General features: G+C 42.2%; 1 protein-coding gene and 1 long non-coding RNA gene across 5 annotated transcripts; one reads left to right on the top strand and one right to left on the bottom strand.

The window, feature by feature from the left end:
- Positions 1-394: 394 nt before the first annotated feature.
- On the bottom strand, positions 395-7,037 carry LOC143489251 (uncharacterized). The gene is made up of 14 exons (XM_076988142.1): positions 6,773-7,037; positions 4,932-4,984; positions 4,640-4,759; positions 3,698-4,485; positions 3,170-3,308; positions 2,951-3,073; positions 2,809-2,860; positions 2,500-2,625; positions 2,199-2,398; positions 1,747-1,902; positions 1,520-1,594; positions 1,204-1,340; positions 745-1,016; positions 395-516 (listed from the first exon to the last, which is right to left on the bottom strand). The coding sequence occupies exons 2-12, from the start codon at positions 4,980-4,982 to the stop codon at positions 1,311-1,313; spliced, it is 1,860 nt and encodes a 619-aa protein (XP_076844257.1). The 5' UTR covers positions 4,983-4,984; positions 6,773-7,037; the 3' UTR covers positions 395-516; positions 745-1,016; positions 1,204-1,310.
- Positions 6,746-19,178, top strand: LOC143489252 (uncharacterized). Of its 4 annotated transcripts, none has more exons than XR_013124616.1 (6): positions 6,746-7,510; positions 11,995-14,224; positions 14,323-14,954; positions 15,212-15,327; positions 15,442-15,544; positions 15,864-19,178. It is a non-coding gene; the product is annotated as an uncharacterized LOC143489252 (long non-coding RNA). The 4 variants fall into 4 exon arrangements; XR_013124614.1 differs by having other exon boundaries at positions 11,972-14,224; XR_013124615.1 differs by lacking the exon at positions 6,746-7,510 and adding an exon at positions 10,890-11,607 and having other exon boundaries at positions 11,972-14,224.
- The last annotated feature ends 6,370 nt before the right edge of the window (positions 19,179-25,548 follow it).

The raw sequence follows: 25,548 nt of genomic DNA, 5'->3' as shown, positions 1-25,548 counted from the left end.
CGGTAAACAGGCCCAGCACCATAGTAAGTGAAACCATGTCTTCAGTGTTCTGTGGCTTGAATTGAGTTTGGGGGTCGTCTGACAAACTGTCTACAGTCCTTCGACCCAAAAAGACCATTTTTTACTTTCATCAGTCCACAATATGTTTCTCCATTTCTCTTTGGGCCAGTTGATGTGTTCTTTGACAAATTGTATCCGCTTCAGTATGTGTCTTTTAACAGTGGGACTTTGTGGGGACATCTTGTTAATAGATTAGCTTCACACAGGCATCTAACTGTCACTGTCAAGAACAGTGATTAATCTGGTTGGTCATATTGGACTGCTATTATTTTGAACACTACTGTATATAGGAAACTTTAGCCGGTGTTTTTTTTCTATTAATGAAAAACAGAACCATTTGGAAGAACTTTTATTTATTCAAGAAGTGGTTTATTGTTGAAAAGCCTGAAGCCTGAAGTCTTCTACGTCTTCCGCTTGACAGTGAGATGATTTCTGTCATGTTGATGTACTCATGATCTGCGAAGGAAATCAGAAACAGCTTGAAAACTACAATTCCCAAAATCACCTCAGTGATTACAATAACAATAGGTTACTATGATAACACTGTACTGAAGTTACAGGCATCCCAGAGCCCTACTCAACAGATGTGAAGGTGTAATCAATGGTGATGAGCCTCTGTTTCCTCTGAGAAAAGCAGCAGGATGAGAAATATGTTGCCATCAAAGAGTACGAAGCAACACTTACTGTGCAGCGTCCTGTAGTGTCCCGCTTGTTATCTTCCCTGGGATGTGTGGGATCAGGACCACAGGCAGTCCCACTCTCTCTGGTCCCCCTCTCCAACTTATCCAGCTCTTTGAGAAATGGTTGAATAGCGTTACCAACGTCAGCGACTATAAAAGACGAGTTACTTAACAATCTGTGTGGTTTCTGTGTGGTTGGAAAGCCTGAAGCCTGAAGTCTTCTACGTCTTCCGCTTGACAGTGAGATGATTTCTGTCATGTTGATGTACTCATGATCTGCAAAGGAAACCAGAAAAAGCTTGAAAACTACAATTCCCAAAATCACCTCAGTCAGCCCAAAAACAATAGGTTCACTATGATAACACTGTACTGAAGTTACGGGCATCCCAGAGCCCTACTCAACAGATGTGAAGGTGTAATCAATGGTGATGAGCTTTGGGGCTAGAACAGCCTGCGATCTAACCTCATGGGTTTTCTCTTCATCTCTGCAGGGTTGGAGCTCTGGGGGATCTTCTTGGCTGGGTGGAAGCCTGCGTCAGAGGGGCCAGGGCGGGGGCGAGGAGGGTGCGCTCAACTGGATCCGTCCTCACTTGTCTTACACTGACAAATCAAAAACATTTTCACGACAGGGTGTTTTAATTATACCCTACAGGAACCGGTTACAGTAATAACTACAGTTGTAATTACAGCCCTGGTCCAAGCGATCAGCATTCATTACTGCCGTGATCGTGATCTTGGAGCCACAGGTATAAGAGCAGCTCTGCTGCGCAGACACAAACCTTCACAGACGTCACGCTGACCCTGGAGGTCGTCCGGTGCCGCAGTTTCTTCCCGTTGTCAGATGGCATGGAGTCCTAGACCACACATAAAACAACGCAGACAGGTTCAGGCCAGGTTACGAGGATACTATTCAACCAGCTAATTGTGAGCAACTCCTAAAAAAAGTCAAACATTTAATTATTTTTTTAAGGCAGGTTCTGTCAAGAGCCCTCCGGGAGCTACAGACCTCTGTGAACTTTCTCTTCTGAGCTGGTTTAATGGACCTGCCGCTTCCAGCCTTGCGGACGTCGACGCCCTGCGAATGCCCTGCGGACGTCGATGGTGTTGGGCTTGCTGTTTTAGAGGAGCGGTTATCCTTCGTCTTAGTGGAGACCGAAGAGTCCTGCCGAGTGCAATCAGAGAGAGGGCTGGTGAGGACAAGACAACACGGGTTTGCAGGTGCTGGAAGGTCCTGAGCCTGTAGTGCTGATCTGGGATCAGGTCTGTATGTTAATTAGGAGATGATTGACACTGACTGCTGTCTGAATTTATCTGTTATGTCTGCATTGCTCTTTACTGTTGTGTCTGCATCTCTCTCAAATTGTTTACATGTATATCATTATTGTGGCTTTGTGACCATAAGCAGTGAGACAAAAAAAAAACACTGCTTGTGTGTGTGTGTGAGACAGAGAACCTTACATTGCGCTGCACTCTGCCACTGGTGTCTTGCTGTGGTTGCTTTGTCTTCTGGTCTTTCCCCGCTGGTTTCGTGGGTTTGTTGGGGGGGCTTACTGTGCAGCATCCTGTAGTGTCCCGCTTGTTATCTCCCTTGGGATGTGCGGGATCAGGACCACAGGCAGTCCCACTCTGTCTGGTCCCCCTCTCCAACTTATCCAGCTCTGTGAGAAATGGTTGAATAGCGTTACCAACGTCAGCGACTATAAAAGACGAGTTACTTAACAATCTGTGTGTTCAAAAAAATGCAATGGCCTCCCATTACTTTCAGTTAGGGATCTGATGTCCTTTTGCAGAGCGTCAACACATTTCTCCTGCTCCACACGTGCCCTCTCTTTCTCCGCGAGGGTGAACCGCAATTCATGAATCATCTTGTCCTTTTCCTGAAGCACTACAGGCAAAAGATCAAACACCAGGTGAGGTTTTCCACTTATTTCACATACTAGAGCACACCGCACAAGAGCACCGGTTCAAGAGGTCTAAAGCAGAAGGCGTCTCTGCAACCGTTGGCTCCTTCTCACGGTGTCAGCACTAGTACTGCTGTACTGTGGGGTGTTTGTGTTAAAGTACTCACGCTGACACGTCTCCCAGTATTTCCGGAGAGTTTGTTGCGACCCGACCTGCTCCTGTCAACGACATGGAAAAAGCTATGAGAACACGCAGGAAGCCCGTGTGAAAGATCACTAGCTCAGTGAGACTTAATGAACGGCACTCACAGTCTTCAGCTGCGCAATGGTCTGTTCTTGATTCCACAAGGCGCTGAGAGCTCTGTCCCTCTCTCCCTCCGCGTCAACTCTCTTGGTTCTGTGCTCCCAGAGAGCTTCAGCCAGGGTCTGTACCTTAAGGGGGACGATGAAGTGATCCGACATGTTAGGTTTAACGCCACCCACTCTGCCTGCCACAATTTTTTTTAACCCTGTGGTTTGGTTACTAACCTCGTACTGCAGCCGGGCAACGCGGGTGTTGCCCTGACGCATCTCTGATTGGAGATACGAGATGTTGTACTCCTTCTGCAGCAGATCAGCACGTAAGGTCTTGATTTGATCCTGGTCATCACATATCTGCTTCTGGAGCCTGTAACCATACAATACATTTACATTTATGGTATTTGGCAGACGCCCTTATCCAGAGCGACTTATATCTCTCTCTCTTTTTTTTTTATAGAAGTGAGCAATTGATGGTTAAGGGCCTTGCTCAGGGGCACCACAGTCATGGCCTCAGGTCTGGGAATTGAACCCACGACCCTCCGGTCACAAGACCAGTTTCCTAACCACCAGGCCATCACTGCCCTGTGGTTACAATACAAACTGCTGTTCTGATACTGTGTACAGCCAACTGTTACCATGTTTTCAGTTTGGATCAGACCTATGTATTATCTGATATATAATGCCAACTGCATGTTATTAAAAGACAAGGGAACAGTTTGAGCATTGCTGAGTAAGATCGATTAATAAGGGTCTTACCCTAAAACCTCCTGAGCTTTAGAGTTGAGTTCCAGATCTTTATGTGCCAGCTTCTCCTCCATGTCTTTCTGTCTCCTCTGTGCCTTCTCCACCTGGGCCTGTTCATTCTGGCATTGCTGGAGCTTCTCCCTCAGGGCAGTGCACATGGCCTTTAACTCAGCCAGCTCCCGCTCCCTGGACCTCTCGTTTTTTTCAGCGTCTTGTTTTTGTCTCAGCTCCTCACAGGCTTTTTGAATCTCCTTTCTGGTGCTGCTCAGCACTCTCTCCATGGCCTCGATCTTCCGGCTCTCCTCATTCGAAGATGTCACCACTGCCATGTAAGCACAGTTGGACTTTCTTCCTCTGGAAAGTGTGTGGAGCGTCTGCTGGAGCTCCCCCACCTCCAGCTTCAAGGAGCTGATGGTGCTGGACTGCTGGCTACGCTCTTCTTCCCCGTTCCTGAGAAGAGCTTTGGCTTTCTGAAGTTCCTCAGAAAGATCAACCACTGTGTTTGTCTGGATACTTAAATCAGTCTCCAGTGCTTGGAGCTTGGTGCTCATTTCATTGGTGATCTGCTGGAACTCCACAAGCTTCCAGGTCAAAGCCTGATTCTCAGTAGTGAGACGGGTGGTTGCTGCCCTCTCTGTCTCCAGCATGGAGACGGTGTTTCTGTACACCAGGTCCTGCTTCGTCAGATCACTGGAGAGTTCCATCACCTTCTCCTTGAGTGAATGCTGCTCGTGCTGCATCTGGTCCAGAAGCTCGTCTTTCTTTTTCAAAGTCTCTTTAATGCCATCAACAAAGGCCCTCTGAAGAAAAACACAGTATCAAAATAGTCAGGGCAGGTTTACCTCTTTTGTAACGCTTACAATGTCACGATTTTCTGTACTCTGATATCCTACTGTGTATTGTGACACATTACTATGTCTTTGTCATGTTCATCAGAGAGTTAAAAGCACTTACGTATTCAGAAGCTGTCTCAATACTCTGCTCTAAAGCAGTCTGCAACTTGGAGATTGTTTCATGTTCTTCCTGGCAAACAGTCATGAGCTCCTTATGCTTTGCAACCTGATTCTCAGAAATCTATGAGAAAAATCATTAATAAAGACATAGAAATTATAATATGTTATGTTATTATATCATTATTATTTGTAGATGTACAAATTATTATATTGTATTATTATACATGTTATAATATGTAATGACACATAAAGACACATATGTAATGACACATTATACTGTGCACAAGACCAACCTTGTGGGCTTCCAGTAGCTGGTCGCAGGTTTTCTTGAGCAACGCTTCCATTTCTGAAACGAGGTCAACACATCAGTCAGACAGGCAAAACACCAACGCACTTCGAAATTCACCAGAGCGAGAAAACGTTCATTTTGGTGCCAAGGAGCTTCTGGCGTTTGAGAAGCTCCTCCACAATTTTGATTAGGGGTGCCCTCGGGCTTTCAAGCCCTTGCTTTTCAACTACCTCGCTATCATATAAAGAAAAGAGAGCTAGTAGCATTTTGCATTTATCAGTTCATCTGATCTTTTTAAGTACCTGTGATTCACCAAATTCACTGTCTTTAGAGGTAAATGTACGTATTCAGAGGTAGACCTGTAGCCTAAATGTTCCTGATCCAGCAGAACGGACTACTAATGGGATATAAATTATGCTTTGTTTGTCTTAGAAGTACGTCATACAGACTGCACTATGATGTAAATGTGTTCGTAAAATTTGAAAAGCCTCGTCGTGGTGTACTGCAACCAGTCATGCAACTCACAAAGCCGTAAAAAGAACCACTTTGGATATGTGTCTGTTTGTGTGTGTGTGTGGTATGTGAGAGTGTGTGTGAATGAAGGTGTGTTTATGGCATGAGAGAAGGTGAGAGCGATTGTGAGTACGACTGTGTGCAGTGTGTATGAAAGTGTTTACAGTCTAACACAACTCTTGATTCTAGTTTAAAACCTACAGTGATATTCCCTTCGTCTCTTATCAGGTTATGTTTAGTCTATTTTGGTGAATCGTTTTGATACATGCTGCATCATTTAGCTCATCATCAGCATCAAATGCTCCTTAAATGTAGATTGCTAGCTAAGTATTTAGACAGAAACCAAAGCTTAAAAACCCTGATTAAAAATCCCATTTAACACAAACTAGTATCTATCTAAATAGTTAGCTAGGGGAATTAATAAAGCTCTTTAAATGTAGCTAGCTAACGATGCATTTGCTTTGAGTATTTGCAGTGCGTTTTCCGCTTGCATCGTGATGGGCTTTCAGGGCCACCGTACTATCGACTCGAAAACTACATAGCACAAGTCACAGCATCGAGACCTTCGACACGCTTTTCAAGCCCTATAATAATATATATTGATCAGTATTCCACTAAATGCATAGTAAACATGTCTTATCTAAGAAAATAATAATAACAACCATTAAATAACCTTTCATCTGTTAACCTTTCTCCCAAGAGCCGCATGAAACCAAGCAAAGAGCTGCAGGTTGGCCACTCCTGACCTAAACGTTTGCTACCATCGCCTCAATGTGTATTAATGCACATTTAGTTAGTAAATGTACAACAGTCCCAAAGGTTTAAGAGTTGGTTGCACATTAGTAATAAGGCACATCAAAAATCACTAAATATCGATACTCTTTCCAAAAACAAATGTTGAATCTACAGCTACTTTAAAAACCGCATTTAAAACCATCATTATACAACAGTTAGTTCCTCACAATCTGAGGTGGATGTTTGTGAGAACTGCGCGGAGCGTTGCCAGGCAACGGCATGTACACACAAAACACAAAACGGCTCTTTGCTTGGATTCACGCGGCTCTTGGGAGAAAGGTTAACAGATGAAATTGTTATTAATGGTCTGTTATTATTATTTTATATACAACCTGCTAAAATTAATCAAATGGATGTTGTTAACATAACGTTTGAGCTGCAGCCAGTTTGGACAGACTCAGAAAAAGACTCCACACTACGACCGAATCACAGCCGGTTATTGGCGATAACACACTCCCTCTCGTCTTCTATCGCTTAATTAAAGTCAAAGGACCGTCAGAAACCCTTAGCGCTAAAAGTCCAAAGACACACACATACCTCTGCAGCAATCTGCGTGGCTGAAGCCTAAATGCTGTGGTGAATAAATATTGTTAAAGTGTTCAACTCCGAGTACTGCTTTCCTCCGACTGTACCCCGCTAATCGCGCGCGCCACTTTATATACAGTTGCTGTGTGACGTCATGGGAATTCCCCTTACACCGTTTAATCAACCAATCATATTTCGAATTAGAATGGCGGGGGCGTGGTCCAATGGTCTCGGGATATTCTCGCTGGTCAGAGTTGCCAGGTTCGCGGTTTTCACGCCAAATTGGGCTTGTTTGGAAATCTAGTCGCGGGTGAAAATTCAGCGGAGGCGGGGCGCGTTTTCTTGGGTTACTATTTAGTTGATAAACACTAATGTTACAATATTATTAATGATTTTAATATAAATCGCAATACTGATAATAAATCCCTCATAAACAAAATACTAACTTTGGGCTAGTTTGAGCTTCTGAAGGGCGGGTTTTAGACTGACTTTGGGCTGGATATTTTTGTAAGACCTGGCAACCCTGTCGCTGGTCCGCGTGCGACCGTTCTACGTCTCGTGAGCTTTTAGCTTGTGCGCTAGCTAGTTAGCAGCTGCTAGCAGAGCTACCGTGATGTTTCACAAGAGGAAAGGATGTAATCGCAGGATAACAACACCATTTTCAAGATGGCCATTCAACGAAAAAGTGGATATTGTGAGAAAAGGCCGAGCAACAGCTCATCTTGAGATTGTAACACAAGACGGTAAAGGGTACGTTAATGACAACAGTGTTATGGAGGTGTTTTTAATACTACACTCATGTTTTCATGTGTGTGTGTGTCTAGTGGAGGCCCATGGCCAGTAAGTACACTTCACCAACATGTGTGTGTGGAAATACGTTTAAACTGAATGCATTGTAAGATAGATAACCAGTGTAACGTAGCAGACATACTACAGTGAGCACACCGGTTTGTTTTGGTTTGCCAAACAAAAAGGATGTTTTGAGTTTCAGGATAAAGTTATCAAGATATAATAAGTGAATATAATCAAGATTGGACATGATTAAGCATGAACCAGAGCGTCTGTGTGGTGGTGGGTGGCTATGGGCCTAAGTCTAGCAATATAGCAGCGGTAGAAGAAGATCGTGGCACCATGAAGTCTGGAAATGATGGACTTAGGACCAGGGACTAGAACTACAGTTTTGTACAACAAAGTTTTGGATATATAAGAAAAATAAATGAGATGAAATGAAATGTATCAATAGATTTCCAGTAACCAGGATTAAGAGAGGATTTCAAGAATATAACAGATGGCACACAGAGATGCAGCTGGTCAGAATGCTCTCTATGGTGCTTCTGTAGAATGTGATATAGATATACATATAGATAATTAAATGGAAATGGCCAAGAACTGAACCCTGTTGATTAACATTAACATTGTGAGATTTATGAACAGGAAGTGAACAAGTGAACAGGACGTGTGCAGTGTTTCTAATGACTAAGTATTAAAAAAGACTCATGCCAGTCTCGGGGAAAAGGAGGAATTTAATGAATAATGCCAGGTTCACACTACACGACTTTTCAGTCGTCAGGTTTTTGTACCGTTCGCACTACATGACTGGTTGTGCTGTAATCGCGAGTCTTTCAGTTGTTGTGGCTTTCACACTACATGACTGATCGGTGACATGGGCTCACGAATTAAACGACTGGGGAATCGCCGACTCATCTGGCTGCCCTCCAAAAACACGAGAACAGTCGCCGATTGGGCTAGATATTAAACATGCTAGATATTAAACATGCTAGATATTTGCCGGGCGTCTGCGATGAGTCGGTGACCACTCTGCGACCACTCGGCGAGCGTCTTTCAGCATGTCACTACAACACGATTTGCCTCCGACCACAGTTTCTGTCGGCGATCTACAAAAAACAGTCGGCGACTGAAAAACCAGCCTAAAATCGTGTAGTGTGAACCTGGCTTAAGGTGCACAACACAAAACCCGAGACATGATCCAAAGTAAGGAAACGATCACCAGCAGTCAATTGGTACAAAGACAAGCTATATATAGATGGACAAATGGCCCTCAGGTGCTGGGGATTATAATGGGCCCCACCCACCTGAGGCAGGAACACAACGCAACAGCAACAGAACAACATGTGTGTGTTGTAGTGCATGGGGAGGAGTTGTTCTCGTCTCTGCAGGTTGTCTAGCTGCATCTAGCTGCACTCTCAATTTTCTCTCAGTCTTTAACACTCAGTTCAGAGTAGTTCAAAGTATCTTTAATGGTATGAAATGAAGTGTCAATGCACCACAAAAATGTTAAGAGCATGAGAGATAACTAAAGTTAAGTATAACTAAAGTTAAGGTTAACTAAAGTTAAGGATTTGGCAAATATGCAAAAGGCTTTGTATACATATGCTTTATATATGTGCTTATAAATACACACTTAAAGATAGTGTTTGTCTCTCCTTCACATACACACAAATAATTACTATTACCCTCTTCCTACAGTTGTGGTCAAAAGTTTACATACACTTGTAAAAAACATAATGTTATGGCTGTCTTGAGTTTTCAATAAGTTCTACAACTCTTATTTTTCTGTGATAGAGTGATCGGAACACATACATGTTTGTCACAAAAAACAGTCATAAAATTTGGTTCTTTCATAAATTTATTATGGGTCTGCTGAAAATGTCACCAAATCTGCTGGGTCAAAAATATACATACAGCAACATTAGTATTTGGTTACATGTCCCTTGGCCATTTTCACGGCAACTAGGCGCTTTTGGTAGCCATCCACAAGCTCCTGGCAAGCTTCAGGTCGAATGTTTGACCACTCTTCTTGACAGAATTGGTGCAGTTCAGCTAAATGTGATGGTTTTCTTGCATGAACCTGTTTCTTTAGCACTGTCCACATGTTCTCAATGGGGTTTAAGTCAGGACTTTGGGAAGGCCATTCTAAAACCTTAATTCTAGCCTGGTTTAGCCATTCCTTTACCACTTTTGATGTGTGTTTTGGGTCATTGTCTTGTTGGAACACCCAACTGCGCCCAAGACCCAACCTTCGGGCTGATGGTTTTAAGTTTTCCTGCAGAATTTGGAGGTAATCCTCCTTCTTCATTATCCCATTTACTTTCTGCAAAGAACCAGTTCCACTGGCAGCAAAACATCCCCAGAGCATAATACTACCACCACCATGCTTGACAGTAGGCATGGTGTTCCTGGGATTAAAGGCCTCACCTTTTCTCCTCCAAACATATTGCTGGGTGTTGTGGCCAAACAGCTCAATTTTTGTTTCGTCTGACCAGAGAACTTTCCTCCAGAAGGTTTTATCTTTGTCCATGTGATCAGCAGCAAACTTCAGCCGAGTCTTAAGGTGCCTTTTCTGGAGCAAGGGCTTCTTTCTTGCACGGCAGCCTCTCAGTCCATGGCGATGTAAAACACGCTTGACTGTGGAGACTGACACCTGTGTTCCATCAGCTTCCAAATCCTTGCAGACCTGCTTCTTGGTGATTCTTGGTTGACTCTTGACCATCCTGACCAATCTCCTCTCGGCAGCATGTGATAGCTTGCGTTTTCTTCCTGATCGTGGCAGTGACACAACTGTTCCATGCACTTTGTACTTGCGTATAATTGTCTGCACAGTTGCTGTTGGGACCTGTAGCTGCTTTGAAATGGCTCCAAGTGACTTCCCTGACTTGTTCAAGTCAATAATTCGCTTTTTCAGATCCACACTGAGTTCCTTTGACTTTCCCATTGTAGCTTTTGTAGCTGAGTCTAATCACTGGGTCAAATGAGCCCTATTTAAATGGGCTCATGAGAAGTCAACAGCTGTAGTCAATCAGAATCACTTACAAGAAGTGAAGAGGCCATGACATGAAGCTAATTTGATTGACACAACTCGCTACATCACCAAAATTGACAAATTTTGTTGCTGTATGTATATTTTTGACCCAGCAGATTTGGTGACATTTTCAGCAGACCCATAATAAATTTATGAAAGAACCAAATTTTATGACTGTTTTTTGTGACAAACATGTATGTGTTCCGATCACTCTATCACAGAAAAATAAGAGTTGTAGAACTTATTGAAAACTCAAGACAGCCATAACATTATGTTTTTTACAAGTGTATGTAAACTTTTGACCACAACTGTATCTCTGAAACATCCATATTATCAGTGTATTTATCAGATCACATACACATGAATCACATACACACACTCCCTTCTCTCTCACTCTCTATTTATACACACACACATGCACACACACATCGTAGCATCCCTCTCTAATACACACACACACAACATATGTGTTTGGGGGTGATTAGACTGGTGCAGCTTCATTTCTGAGTGTGTGTATTCTCGCTGGTCAGAGTTGCCAGGTTCGCGTTTTCACGCCAAATTGGGCTTGTTTGGAAATCTAGTCGCGGGTGAAAATTCAGCGGAGGCGGGGCGCGTTTTCTTGGGTTACTATTTAGTTGATAAACACTAATGTTACAATATTATTAATGACTTTAATATAAATCGCAATACTGATAATAAATCCCTCATAAACAAAATACTAACTTTGGGCTAGTTTGAGCTTCTGAAGGGTGGGTTTTAGACTGACTTTGGGCTGGATATTTTTGTAAGACCTGGCAACCCTGTCGCTGGTCTGCGTGCGACCGTTCTACGTCTCGTGAGCTTTTAGCTTGTGCGCTAGCTAGTTAGCAGCTGCTAGCAGAGCTACCGTGATGTTTCACAAGAGGAAAGGATGTAATCGCAGGATAACAACACCATTTTCAAGACGGTCATTCAACGAAAAAGTGGATATTGTGAGAAAAGGCCGAGCAACACCTCATCTTGAGATTGTAACACAAGGCGGTAAAGGGTACGTTAATGACAACAGTGTTATGGAGGTGTTTTTAATACTACACTCATGTTTTCATGTGTGTGTGTGTCTAGTGGAGGCCCATGGCCAGTAAGTACACTTCACCAACATGTGTGTGTGGAAATACGTTTAAACTGAATGCCTTCTCTCTCACTCTATATTTATACACACACACATGCACACACACATCATAGCATCCCTCTCTAATACACACACACACACACACAACATATGTGTTTGGGGTGATTAGACTGGTGCATCTTCATTTCTGAGTGTGTGTATTCTGAAATGTGAAAGACCTTGTGTGTGAGATGCGTTTGTTATGTGCAGCTGTAAGTGTGTTTTTATCTCCTTCTGTCTACAGGCCATCTGACTGCAATATTTCAGAGGAAGACTGCGCTGCTCTGTCCTCAGCTCTGGAGTCAAACCCTTCATCACACTTGAGAGAGCTGAACCTGGACCTCAATAAATTCAGGAAATTCAGGAAGGAAGCAGTGTTCTGCTGGAGGATCATGTTATAGAAAATGCTGAAACTCTCAATCAATCAATCAATCAAATTTTATTTATATAGCGCTTTTTACAACAGTTGTTGTCACAAAGCAGCTTTACAAGTGCCGAGTCCTAGCCCCCAGTGAGCAAGCCAAAGGCGACAGTGGCAAGGAAAAAACTCCCTAGTTTTTTGCATGAGGAAGAAACCTTGAGAGGAACCAAGACTCAGGGGGGGAACCCATCCTCCTCTGGCCGACACCGGTCACCATGACAACAACAACAATATAGACAGAATGTAGACAGAATGTAAAAGATGCAATAATGTCAATTTAGACCGAAAAATATGTAATAATGTCCATCATGGTGTAGGCATCCGGTTAGGCAGGAGGTGGCCGGCCAGGATGGATCACTTGTCTCTCCTCATCTCATTATTCCTCAAGCAGGCGGGCAGCCATGTGGAGAAATGAAACAGGGAAAATTAGCTCTGTATGAGGACATATACAGGACAGGTAAAATTATAAACATTTCTGGAGTGTGGCAGCAACTCCGGCACTAAGTTAAATTATTACAGCCTAGCTAAAAAAAGGCAGAACCAGAAGGTAACATAGGCTTGGGGGCATTCTGAGACAATGGCATCCGTCCACTGCACTGTCAACAAACTTGAGTGACCACGAGCAGTGACAGGATGACAGCACCAGTACCCCAGTCTACCATAAAACCCTTCGTCTATGAACCCCTGGATCTGTACCTTTATCTAAGGGGGATATTAATTATCAAACGCTAGACTAAATAAGTGGGTTTTCAACCTAGATTTAAAGATTGTGACTGTGTCAGAGTCCCGGACACATTTAGGAAGATTATTCCAAAGCTGGGGGGCCTTATAAGAAAAGGCTCTTCCCCCTGCTGTTACCTTGTTAATTTGTGGAACTAATAACAGACCAGCACCCTGTGATCTTAGTTGACGTGGGGGTTCATAGTAGGAAATAAGTTCCTGGAGGTATTCAGGAGCAAGCCCGTGTAGTGCTTTATATGCTAATAATAGAATTTTAAAATCAATACGAAATTTAACTGGGAGCCAATGCAGGGCTGATAGGACTGGTCTAATATGCTGAAATTTTCTAGTTCTGGTCAGAACTCTAGCTGCGGCATTTTGAACTACTTGAAGTTTATTTAGATTCCTATTTGAACATCCTGACAGTAGTGAATTGCAGTAGTCTAGTCTAGAGCTAACAAATGCGTGCACCAATTTTTCTGCATCATCCTGTGATAATGCATTTCTTAATTTGGCAATGTTGCGGAGATGTAGAAAATATCCTAGTAGTATTATCTATATATTTATCAAATGATAGGTCGGAGTCGAGTATGACGCCTAGGTTTTTGGCTACTGTGCCAGGTGTAATGGGATAGTCTGCAAGATTAAGCATTAAATTTGGAATTTTCTGTCTTGCGGCCTTAGGGCCCACAAGGAGAACTTCTGTTTTGTCCTCATTTAATTGTAGGAAGTTTAGAGACATCCAGCATTTAATATCTCTTACACAGGCCTCAATTTTTCCTAAACTGAGTTTGTCATCGGGTTTGGCTGATATGTAAAGTTGAGTGTCATCCGCATAGCAGTGAAAATTGACACCATGTTTGTTTATAACTGTGCCCAATGGTAGCATATATAATGTAAATAATAGTGGTCCTAAGATGGAGCCTTGCGGGACCCCATATTTAACCATTGTACGTTTGGATGAAATATTATTGAGCTCTACAAACTGATAGCGATTTGTTAAGTAAGACTGAAACCATGAAAGGGCTGTGCCTGAGACTCCAACCCAGCGTTCTAACCTTTCTAGCAAGATCCTATGATCAATTGTGTCGAAAGCTGCACTAAGATCAAGGAGCACTAACAGTGATACATAGCCTTGATCTGATGCAAGGAGGAGATCATTTGTTTGAAACTCTACTTTCCTACTTTTTTAACATGGCGTACGACCAAATGAGGAAGTTTAAGGTCACCCTCTGGGTCAAGGACACTAGACAGGGAGAAGGTGGGAATGTAGACATGTTCCAGTGAGAAGACCTGTGCCCGACAAGAGCACGTTTCCCTAAGAGTGCAGAATTTATTCTTATATTCTTATATTTGGTACTTACATGTATATATATAATAAAAAAATTAATCAAATTAATCAGAAGCTTTGTGATTAATTAATCAAAATTAATCGCATTTTAGTTGCATTTCAGTATTTAACAACTGGAAGGCACTTGGAATGTGGCAGAAAGAAGCAGGTAAGAGAATCATGCAGGCAGGTCCGTCTCAACCATCTCAGTGCTTGAAGTTGCAGGCTGATCCAGACCTGGAAGCTGTGCCCTCGAGACCCCGAGCCAACCCAACACCGAGGAGACAACACCACGAACCGCCATCAACACCACAAGAGCAGCATCGGGACCAGAAAACTTCAGCCCAGAAAACTGACTCACAAGCTGAACAGAGGACAGCAGCGCAGGCACTACTGCTGGTGGTGCCATCATCATCATCATCATCACCAACCCAGCTGCTGGTGCTGCAATCATCATCATCACCAGCACCAGCCCAGAAGATTACAGCGGTTACGACACAGAGAATGAGCAGGAAACAGGAGAAGAGCAAGCACGTGGGTTCACACGGTCGGGGGGGTCAAGTTTCAAAACGCAGGCCTCATTAGAAAGAAAACACAGAAAAAGGAGAGACAAGAGAACCACCAGATGCCAAAGGTAGAGGTGACAGACCATGAAGGACTGATGGTGGTCCACCCCCCATGGACTGTGTCCAACATCAAAGAAGTCATGTGACAGATGGACAACCCTAGAGATGTGGGCGGAGAGAAGTTCGCCAGGCAGGTCCACCGGTTATGTCAAGAATTCAAACGTAACACCAGCGAGTTGAGAAGACTGCTGATGATGAAATGCTTTGTAATGTAACTATAGTAAAGTGTAACTAGTGTACCCATATATGTGCAAGTGTACTAGGAAATTTGCCATGAGATTTAGTTATTTGATACATGGTTGTGTTTCTCTCTCTTTCTCTCTCTCTCTCTCTCTCTCTCTCTCTCTCTCTCTCTCTCTCTCTCTCTCTCTCTCTCTCTCTCTGCAGCTGGTCTCTCATTGAAGACATGGACATGAACGTGGTGCGGCTGTGTGAGCTGGAGCGTGAGGATGGAGACAGAGTCCAACTCAGTCCCCGCGTGTCCAACCTTATATATGACAAGAGTATGACGCTCCACCATGTTACTACACAAACATACTTCAGATCTCAGATATCAGCTTTAAAATACTAAAATGCTGTGTGTGTGTGTGTGTGTGTGTGTGGGCGCATGTGTGTAGTAGCTGAAACTGAAGAAACTGAAGATCAGCGGGCTAAATGTTGTTCAAGGTCCCTGTACAGGAAAGACTGAGGTCTATGTGCTCTGTGATAAGGTGTAAAAAGGTGAGGTCAACTTCCACACTAGGAAACAACCGTAGCACCAACACACAATGTCTCCACCAGCAACACCCTGCACAGCTAAGACATGGGGACTCCAGAAAACCCAGAAACACCTCTTTGTCTCACTAATGAAGTTACAATAATGACGTTCTTGTTCTAATTAATAATTACAGACATATATCGAAGCTTAGGGAAGTTATACTTAAGTTGTGTCTTAACAACGTCCTTGTCACACACACACACACACACACAGTTTCACAGTTTCAACCCAACCCTGATTGTTAGGGTGTTTTTTAATTTACTGTGTTCTTTTCCACACCAGGGTGCTCTGCAGCCTGAGAACATTCCTCCTGTCCCCCTGTGTGGATGCCCTCAGCAGCTGCACCTGCACAGGTGAAATGAAGGTGCTGCACCTGCTCATCAACCTGATATCGTCTGACATCCAGCATTACACACACTGGCATATATTAGTTCTTCCTAAACATCTTTAAATAGAAGCATTTTAAATGTGTGCATGTGTCTTAACAATGTTCTTGTCTCTCACACACACACACACACACACACACACACACACACACATACACACACACAGAGAGTTCTGTACAACACACATTACATTTAGTTTCAGTAATCACACCAAGTTCCAGTTGAGATTGTTAGTGGCTCCTGTCAGCTGATTCAGTAAAATCCACCACATAAATATTGAGTAGAGAGACCATTACACTCACACAGGAGAGACTCTAACTTGACATACTATTGACACAGGGGGGCAATAGAATTCACTGCTCTTCTGAAAATAAATGTGACAAAAATATGACCAAGGTCCCTGGAGGGATTATTGAAGTGACTCTTACAGTCAGATGTTCATTTGCATGTAAAATGCCACTGGATCTCCACAACCAGTTAAATAGACTTTAAAGTACTCCTGTTCTTCATCTTAATTTGTATTCTCCTTCATCTAAGGAATCAAACGCCTCAGGGTTTCAAGCTCCCCTATCTTCATCACCATTGTCTACAATCTGAAACACTTAGCCTATGTCAACTTTAGACACATTTGCTTTCTGTGATTTAAAGACTTGACCAACTGGTTATTTGGTTTAGAAGTTGGTGGATTCACCTTTTCAGTAAGGCTAGTGAAATGCTAAATTATGCCATAACTCTTGCAAATATAAATATACTGTAGAAAATCTATTTATTACATAGTGGAATGTGTTGAGAACAAAATAGCATAAAAAATGATCAATGTAAATCAAAATTATTATCCCATGGAGGTCTGCATTTGGAATCATACTCAAAATCCAAGTGGAAAATCAAATGACAGGCTGATCAAACTTTAGTTGAAATTCTTCAAGACAAGTTCAAATGAGGCTCAGTAGCAAAAACTCAGAATATGAACCAGGGGGCAGTAAAGAGTAATTAACATAAATGTCTGCGCCACTTTGGTTGATAAATTTGATACAGTGAGGATGAGATGTTCAAACATCACCCCGCTACCATTTGGACGGGGGTTATGAACATATCTATAGCCAGAGGGAGAAGCTTCGTTTAGGGCCATATAGTCGCCTGGCCGAGTCCAAGTTTCCGTCAAGCAAAACATGTAATGCTTTAGATGACAGGGATCTAATATTTAGCAGATTTAAATGATTCTCAGCGGCAGCTTAATTGAATTTAAGGGCCGGGGCACATACTGACTAGCTCATTTTGTATGTGTTTCATGCGCATTTTACGCATATTTTTTCGTGCTAAAGAATAAACAATGTGTTAGCAGTACGTATAGTGCAATGGCAAATTCACTGAATCCCACTAAAGAGTAAACTAAATCAAATCAAAGTTTATTTGTATAGCGCTTTTCACAACACATGTTGTCACAAAGCGCTTTACAGGATTTACAAGGTTAACAATACTATGGGTCTAGAACCCTAATGAGCAAGCCAAAGGCGACAGTGGCGAGGAAAAACTCCCTATGATGGGGAATAGGAAGAAACCTCGGGAGAAACCAAAATATATTTGGAATCACACTTGCTGCAAACTTCTTTTTATAAAACTTATATTTGTTGTAATGAAACATACTTGCACATTGTGTTAGAATTTGCGTATATGTGCGATATTTATATACCTGTGTTATCTGTGTAATTCTTATTCTTAAGAGTCCTAGACTTCTTGATGGTCAGTAATGGTAGTCCAGGGCTGTGGTGATACAACCCTAGCAGGGGGTAATTCGGGGTGGTAAGAGGGGCCAGGGCAGTGGGTTGATCCTTCATCCATTTAATCTTCCCCCTGCTGTTACCTCATTATTCATTATTATTTATTAGCTATTATTGGAACTAATAAGAAGCCAGCAACCTGTGATGTTAGTGGACGTGGGGGTTCATAATTGGAAATAAGTTCTTGGAGGTAATCAGGAGCAATGGGGTCTCTGAATATGGGGTCATGGCGAGGGTCCTGCCTCAAGAGCATGGTGGTAAATATAGGCGTGTTGCATATCTTTCAAAATCTCTTGATTGTTTTTACAGGACATGCCTGCCTGCTTGAGGCCATTCCTGCCCCCGACAGTAGGATAGCTCTCCCCAAGTCTTGCCTACCATTTCGTGTGCGACATGTTCATGGCATTTCATATGGCACCCAAAGGGGGGTCATTAATGATTTGTGATTAACTTTGTAGAAGCTTCACCTGTAAAACTGTTACTTTTAGACTCGTGCTTCATCTGTGCAAGATGCAACCCTAACAAAACAAACAAACAAAAAAACTGGCCATACCTGAGAATGTTTGGACAAGTATTTACACCACATGGGTTAAAAAGTCTTCTGGTGTTTCATTTTTCAGATTAAGGTCACTCATGTTGTTCTTTTTAGGAGACCTGGACGTGTTAGTCGGCGAATGCACCTCTCTCCTCATATAAAAACATTATGTTAACATGTCTTATTCTTTGCCTCTGCCTGCAGATAAACCTAATCCTGATGTCTCAGGGATCCTCATGCCTGTGCTATTTTCTAGCTCCACCCTTTTAGCTGTGCTGCCATAGCTAAATCTGCTGGAGCCTTGCACACTATAGTCCATTAATTTACACTTCTCTGTACTAAGACATGTCTAATGATCTTGTCTCTCCTCTTGCTGAGGTAAATCTACTCCTGACGTCATGCTGCTACTGAGTCTCAACCTGTTCCAGCTGTTATGGTCCCCCTGCTTCACCCCAACTCCACTGCGCTGGACAGATGTTCCTGATCCAGATGTGTTTCAGACATACATACACCCAGCAAATCCTTAATCAGAACACATTGACATGTTCATTCCCTTATCTGTGTGTCTGCACCTCAGTTAGAATCTCTCTCCCTGGATTTTCCATTCCCCTACACCCAGTCTACTGTACCTACTCTCCTGATAAGGCAGTGGTTCTCAATTATTTTCTGTCATGCCCCCCCTAGGGAACATAAAAATGTTCACGACCCCCCTTGAATTGAAACACTATTGAGAACCTGATAATAATGAACTATTTATCATTTGGGACAGTATTTCCTGAAGGGACAGAGGAGAGGGCAACTAAGGTGCAGAGCCCTTTTTGCTGGGACGCTGCTGAGATCCACTTGGGTTAGGTAGACTTCTAGGCAACTAGCACCAGTGTACTGGAGAGTTTGTACCATGTATACTTTGGCTATTTTGTACTCATTTATATTTCATATAAATTGATCTAAAAGAACTTTTGGTGTTAAGACTTTGCTTGGGTAACTCAGTCAAAACCAATCAGTTCATCGGGGCAGTGTTGGGGCCTATCTGGGTCAAGAAAAAATATCCCAACAATATACACCTGTGTTTTGGGCTCCTGAGTTAGATTCCTTCTGCAATATAAGATACATTATATTTATAACACCCAGTTAGATTTTTTTTTCCCAACGCAAAGTTCAGTGACCATGTTATCAGTGCATTTGTCCATCAAGAGATGTGCTACACACTTTAAACACACCAGCATTTTAGAGATACAAAAGTATCTCTAAAATAAAATAAATAAAGTGGCCTCTATATGTTCAAAGATATATATTTTAAATAGTGGTGGGACTTTAACGCGTTAATTTCGATTAATTAATTACATGAAAATTAACGCACTAAAAAAATTAACGCATTTTAACGCATTTAACGGACGAGACACTTTTGTGGAATGTTTCTCAGTGCGCGAGTTCCGGGCATACAGATTATATGGACGCACAATAAGATGAGCATGATGGAGATGACTGAAGAGGCTACGCTGGTGGATGAGAAATTTAAATATAAGAAACTTCCAGAAGGAAGTACAAACACAAATAGTGTTATTTACACTTTATGCAGGAAGGAGTTCGCTTATCACAGGAGCACTTCCACCCTTCATTACCACCTCAACGCAAAACATGTTGGGGCTAACGCTGGGCGTACACTGTGCGATATTTTAAATCGTGTACTCAGCTCCAGCTCAAACTGTACGACTAAATCGCAGGGAGAGTCGGCTCGTGGAGCTGCTTCAACAGTGCGATACTCTCACGAGGAGCGATTTGAATTTCAAACATGTTTGATATTCTTGCGACGCTGCGATTTCTGATCGGGAGTTGGTCGTGAGGTGTGAATCGTTCCTCGTTTACCTGTGTAAACTATACGATGCACGACACGCGATTGAGCCGAAACGAGTGAAAAATCGGCTGAAAATGGGCCAAAAATCGCACAGTGTACGCCCAGCTTAACGCGCAGGTCAGTAATGGTAACTTAGCTGCTAAATGTATTCCTAGTACGATAGGGTGACCAAACGTCCGTAATTCACATCCTGTGAGGAAACGTCCTGGTTTTTAAATTACCTTCATTGGACCATTAAGACTGGATTAAACTTTCGCGAATGGCGCGCGACTCCGCACGCGTTTATACATGATGCGTCACATTATTTGTGTTGTCCGCTCCCTGTGGTCGAAGATAAATGCTTACAAGAAGCGCTGCGAATTGCGTCAACTGATGCACGTTACGAACTACCGTCCAGGGGTGAGTTTCCCAAAACGTTCTTAGCGCCAGGTACTTCTTAACCTCGTACGTAAGAACGTTTTGGGAAACTCACCCCAGAAAGACAATGTCGAAGAAAATCCAGCAGCTGTATGATGAGGAAAGAATTAAAACAGGTTATTGTGAAGAGTGCCACAAATGTGGCTCTGACTGGGGATCACTGGACCTCTGTTAGCAACAAGAATGATCTTGGTGTGACAGCTCATATTATAGATGATGAATCTATAGATGATGAAGATCCAGTCATTTGCTTTGAGCATGCAGAAGACCACTAGGCACTATGGAGATGCCTGTGGCAGAGGCCTGGGAAATTAAAGAAAGTCTACCATCTAAAATGGTATTAAAAAACATCTTCTGATTTACTTCAATTCTTCCAATATCCTGAGCAAAACTCCCTAAAGATTAAACAACATTTTTGGTTAGAATTTCCAATGTTCTGAACTGTTTTCTGCACACTACACATATATTGGTCTTCGTAGTAGACTGGTGGAAAAATAAACAAGATGTTGAAGTTTATGATTATGTTCATTGATTCATTCATCATTCAAACTTAACACTGGGAAGGCCAACGCTACGAAAAAAGTCGCAAGGAAAATCAGCCGCCGAGTAGCCCACTTCCCCGCTGTGAAGAGATTAGTGCCCTTTGTCTTGCTAAAGATATGTGCGTGTTTGAAGCGCCGACCCCCGCTCTCCTTTGCAAGGAAATTCAGCCCGGCCAGTGCATCTGTATATCACAGCTCCAAGAAGCAATTCAAAAGTTACAATCTATCTTTCTTTATAGCGCGAAGATAATTATTCATATGCTGAATAGGAATGAATCCTTTGGTTTGAATCGCGCTAAACATTCTAAGCGAAATAAATCCTCGCGTTGTTTTTGTATTAGGCGTACGTGCTGTGCAATTTTCTCAAGGCAAACCAGACACAGACTAGCCAGTTTTATATGTTTCATTCGCATTTTATGCTTACTTCATCGCACTAAATAATAAACTACAATAATGTGCTCGTTGTAGGCATACGTGTTGTGCGATTTTCACAAGGCAAACCAGACAATGACTAGTCCATTTTATGAGTGTCAAGCGCCGACCACCGCTCTCCTTTCCAAGGAAATTCAGCCTGGGCAGTTCATCTGTATATCACAGCTTCAAGAAGCAATTCAAACGTTACAATCTATATTTCTTTATAGCGCGAAGATAATTATTCATATGCTGAATAGGAATGAATCCTTTGGTTTGAATCGCGCTAAACATTCTAAGTGAAATAAATCCTCGCGTTGTTTTTGTATTAGGCATACGTGCTGTGCAATTTTCTCAAAGCACACCAGACACAGACTAGCCAGTTTTATATGTTTCATTCGCATTTTATGCTTACTTCATCGCACTAAAGAATAAACTACAATAATGTGCATGTAGTAGGCATACGTGTTGTGCGATTTTCACAAGGCAAAAGCGCCGACCACCGCTCCATTTCCAAGGAAATTCAGCCTGGCCAGTTCATCTGTATATCACAGCTTCAAGAAGAATAAACAATCCATTTGTAGTAAGCATACGTGTTATGTGATTTTGTATGTGTTTCATATGTTTTTTATGCTTACACTAAAGAATAAACAATGCGTTGGCGGTACGTGTAGTGCGATGGCAAATTCACAGAATCGTGCTGCAGAGTAAACAAATATACATTTTGAATCCACTACAAACTTGTAAGATACCAGTCAATCTGTGTACCTATATTTTTTGTAATGTAACATACTTGCACATTGTGTTAGAGTTTGAGTATATACGCGATTTACAGAAATAATGCCGGTAATAGAACCGTTGTAAAAGTTTTATACACACACACACACACACCCCACCCAGTAATAACAACAATAAAGATATTCTTGCCTTAGCAATGACAGGGTAAAACAAATGTGTGATGCAGAACAACAATATTTTTATTAGAAAAATAGAAATCTCATTTGAAATACAGCCAAGTGCGCTTTGAGCATCCCGCAAGCTAACAGTTGCTACATATCCATGGCCCATCCTTTCTACATTTTCGACAGGTGTACTTGGCGCACACAGCACACCGCTCCGAGCTGTGATTCCTGTTGCAGTGTATCTGCACCTGGCACTGCGTCGTCTTTCCAGGAGCAGGTGGAGGTCGTTGCTTTTTCGCCATTGTCTTTTCCTGTAAGAATCGACGCCGAAGTTCCTCAGCAAGAGCATGTAAAAAGTCTCTTCTGCTCTCCGTGGACCTCGTGCATGTCGTATACAAAACATGTGCATTCATCGCTGCCAAGTCCAGCATGTTGTAGAACACTGCAACAGGCCACCTGCGTGTTCCTGCGCGGACCGTATACCCACGCACCTTCTGGTCCATGATATCCACACCGCACTGCAAAGAAGAAACATAAAAAGGTTATGTTACATTATAAACATTATAATCATTTTGTCTGACATATATGACATAAAAATTCAATAATGTGACATTATTTATCATCATATACGCATACCTTCATGCTGTTGTAGTCCGTGATCGTGTTTGGTTTCCTTTTGCGGCCTTCGGAGATCGTGACTTGTTTGTGCATTGTGCTGAGAATGCAGACTGCCTTGTTTTTTTTTTGGAGCATACGCTGTCAGTATGGCACTTCCTGATGTGTACACATGTGTGGAGAATTCCTCACGTCCCTTGGTGTTTTTTGCTGGAGGAGGAATTTCTCTTCTGATCTTGTTGATTGTCCCAAGCAGAGCTGTGTTGCATGCAAGCAGTCTGTTGGCCAGAGACAGGGATGTGAAGTAGTTGTCAGTGGTGACGGTTCTGCCCTTGTCCAGATATGGTTCCATGAGTTTCATGACGACATTCTCTGACAGTCTTTCTCCCTTGGGACGACTGGGGTCCTTTCCCAAATATGGAAGAGCATTGCACATATACTTGGTCTTCAAATCAGCAGCAATCCAAAACTTTATGCCAAACTTGTCAGGTTTTGTAGCGATGTATTGCAGGAAAGGACAGCGGACCTTGGTTGGAAAGAGCTGCTCATCAACGGTGATGTGTTGTCCTGGCGTGTAACACAGAGTGCAGTTACGTACAAAACATTGCCAGATGTCCGAGATTGCAGCAAATCTGTCGCTCTTTACACGTTCCGCACGGGTGTCCTTGTCATCGAAGCGCAAGTACCGCATGATTTCTTTGTAGCGGTCACGCGACATCGTGTCCTTGATTGCAGGCACAGCGTATTTCTTAGACCAACAATCGGCCACCGCTCCAACCGGGCAGAGTATTGCCCGCAGAAAAAGCACTGCGATGAAAGCCATCAACTCGCTGACAGACAGGTTCCAGCTCTGATCCGCTCTGTGGGCTTCATGGACCGTGCAGTGTGTGATTGTCCTCAGCATCTCTATGTCGATCAAACACAGAAAACTCTGCAACCTGCTTGTGATTCTGTGCTGTAGAAGTAAAATAAAAATCATATCACTTGTATGTAAAAAAATAGGAAATATAAAATAATTTTTTTTTTTCATCTTTACATCTACAAAAGAGGAAATATAGTTGGCCATCCGTGATAACATTACTTATATGTAAAAAAAAGAAGAGGAAATATAATATAAATATATTTATAAAATATAACAAAGAGGAAATATAGCTGGCCAAATTCAGTTCAATGCTTTTTCCTATGTACATCCGTGATAACATTACTTATATGTAAAAAAAAGAGGAAATATAATATAAATATATTTATAAAATATAACAAAGAGGAAATATAGCTGGCCAAATTCAATTCAATGTTTTTTCCTATGCACTACACTACAACATGCACTACAGTTTCATCTATACAAAAGAGGAAATATAGCTGGCAAAATTCACCTCTGTACTTTTCTTGTATACATCTACGAAAAGAGTTTTTTACATTACCTTGGCATGCTCTGTAGGTCCTGCGGTCTCACTGAACGTAAAAGTGGTGCTGCCGTGTCCAAGACTTCTTACAACATCAGTCTTTTCCCAAGCGGTTCCATCTTTTGCGTTTATGTTCGTTGCAGGCTTACTGACATCCTTAGCAACAGAACGCTTCTTTCGTGGAGGGCTACGGTTTTCTTCATCCGATTGTCCACTCGTATCTGCGCCAGTTGAAAGTGCCAGATCGGAGTCTTCAGCACTAAAACAAAGTTCCTCTCCTCCGTCGGAATCATAGTCATCCATTGCGTTCAGAAGAGCCAAAGCTTGCAAAGGAGTGTAAATCCTCTTGTGTGCCATCGTAGTGTCCGTGTCTTCCTCGCAGAACAAGAAAAATATATGAAATGACTCACCTGTGTTTGTGTGTCCGTTTTTATCCCAGCTTGGAGAAGACCACACCCCACCCATCTTCAACAAGTGTAAATTGTGAACCTTCACGGCGGCTGATGCAAAGGCGCTAATGACATGCGTATCGATACCCGCTAATCACTAACCGATACTTGCGCATTTCCATTTCTTTATATCTGATGGATGAATAGATGTATAGATGAATGGATAATCAGTCAGTCTCTGAGTTAAAATTTAATTTAATTGTTCTGTAATTATCTGGAATTAGGTGGAAAAACAAAATTGATATGGCTAGAATTTTTATATAAGTAGTGCTGTTTCATAAAAGCAGAACATAAATAAATAACATGTAGGCTACAATGCCTATATTTGACTTTCTCTAAATATCTATATACAGATAGAATATATATAATTTTTATGATATTTCAGAGATTATTTTGTGGCATTTCCTGTCTATGTAGCAGTGCAAATTATATATATTCTCTACCTGTAAATTAGTGCTGTTTCGTAACGGACGAATTGCAGAAATAACATGCATACAATGTTTGATTCTGTCTAAATATCTAGATACGGATAGAATATATATAATTTGTACTGATTGATTTCGATTTTTACTTAATTTTAGATAATACTTGGATAGTATAAAACAAATAACTTCTAGCACATACGCCTACTACAAGTACAACGTTTATTCTTTAGCGCGAAGATTTATTTCAGT

The sequence above is a fragment of the Brachyhypopomus gauderio genome, unplaced genomic scaffold (assembly GCF_052324685.1).
Source record: "Brachyhypopomus gauderio isolate BG-103 unplaced genomic scaffold, BGAUD_0.2 sc60, whole genome shotgun sequence".
NCBI classification, from domain to species: Eukaryota; Metazoa; Chordata; class Actinopteri; order Gymnotiformes; family Hypopomidae; genus Brachyhypopomus; species Brachyhypopomus gauderio.
This window is presented reverse-complemented; position numbering and strand designations above follow the sequence as displayed.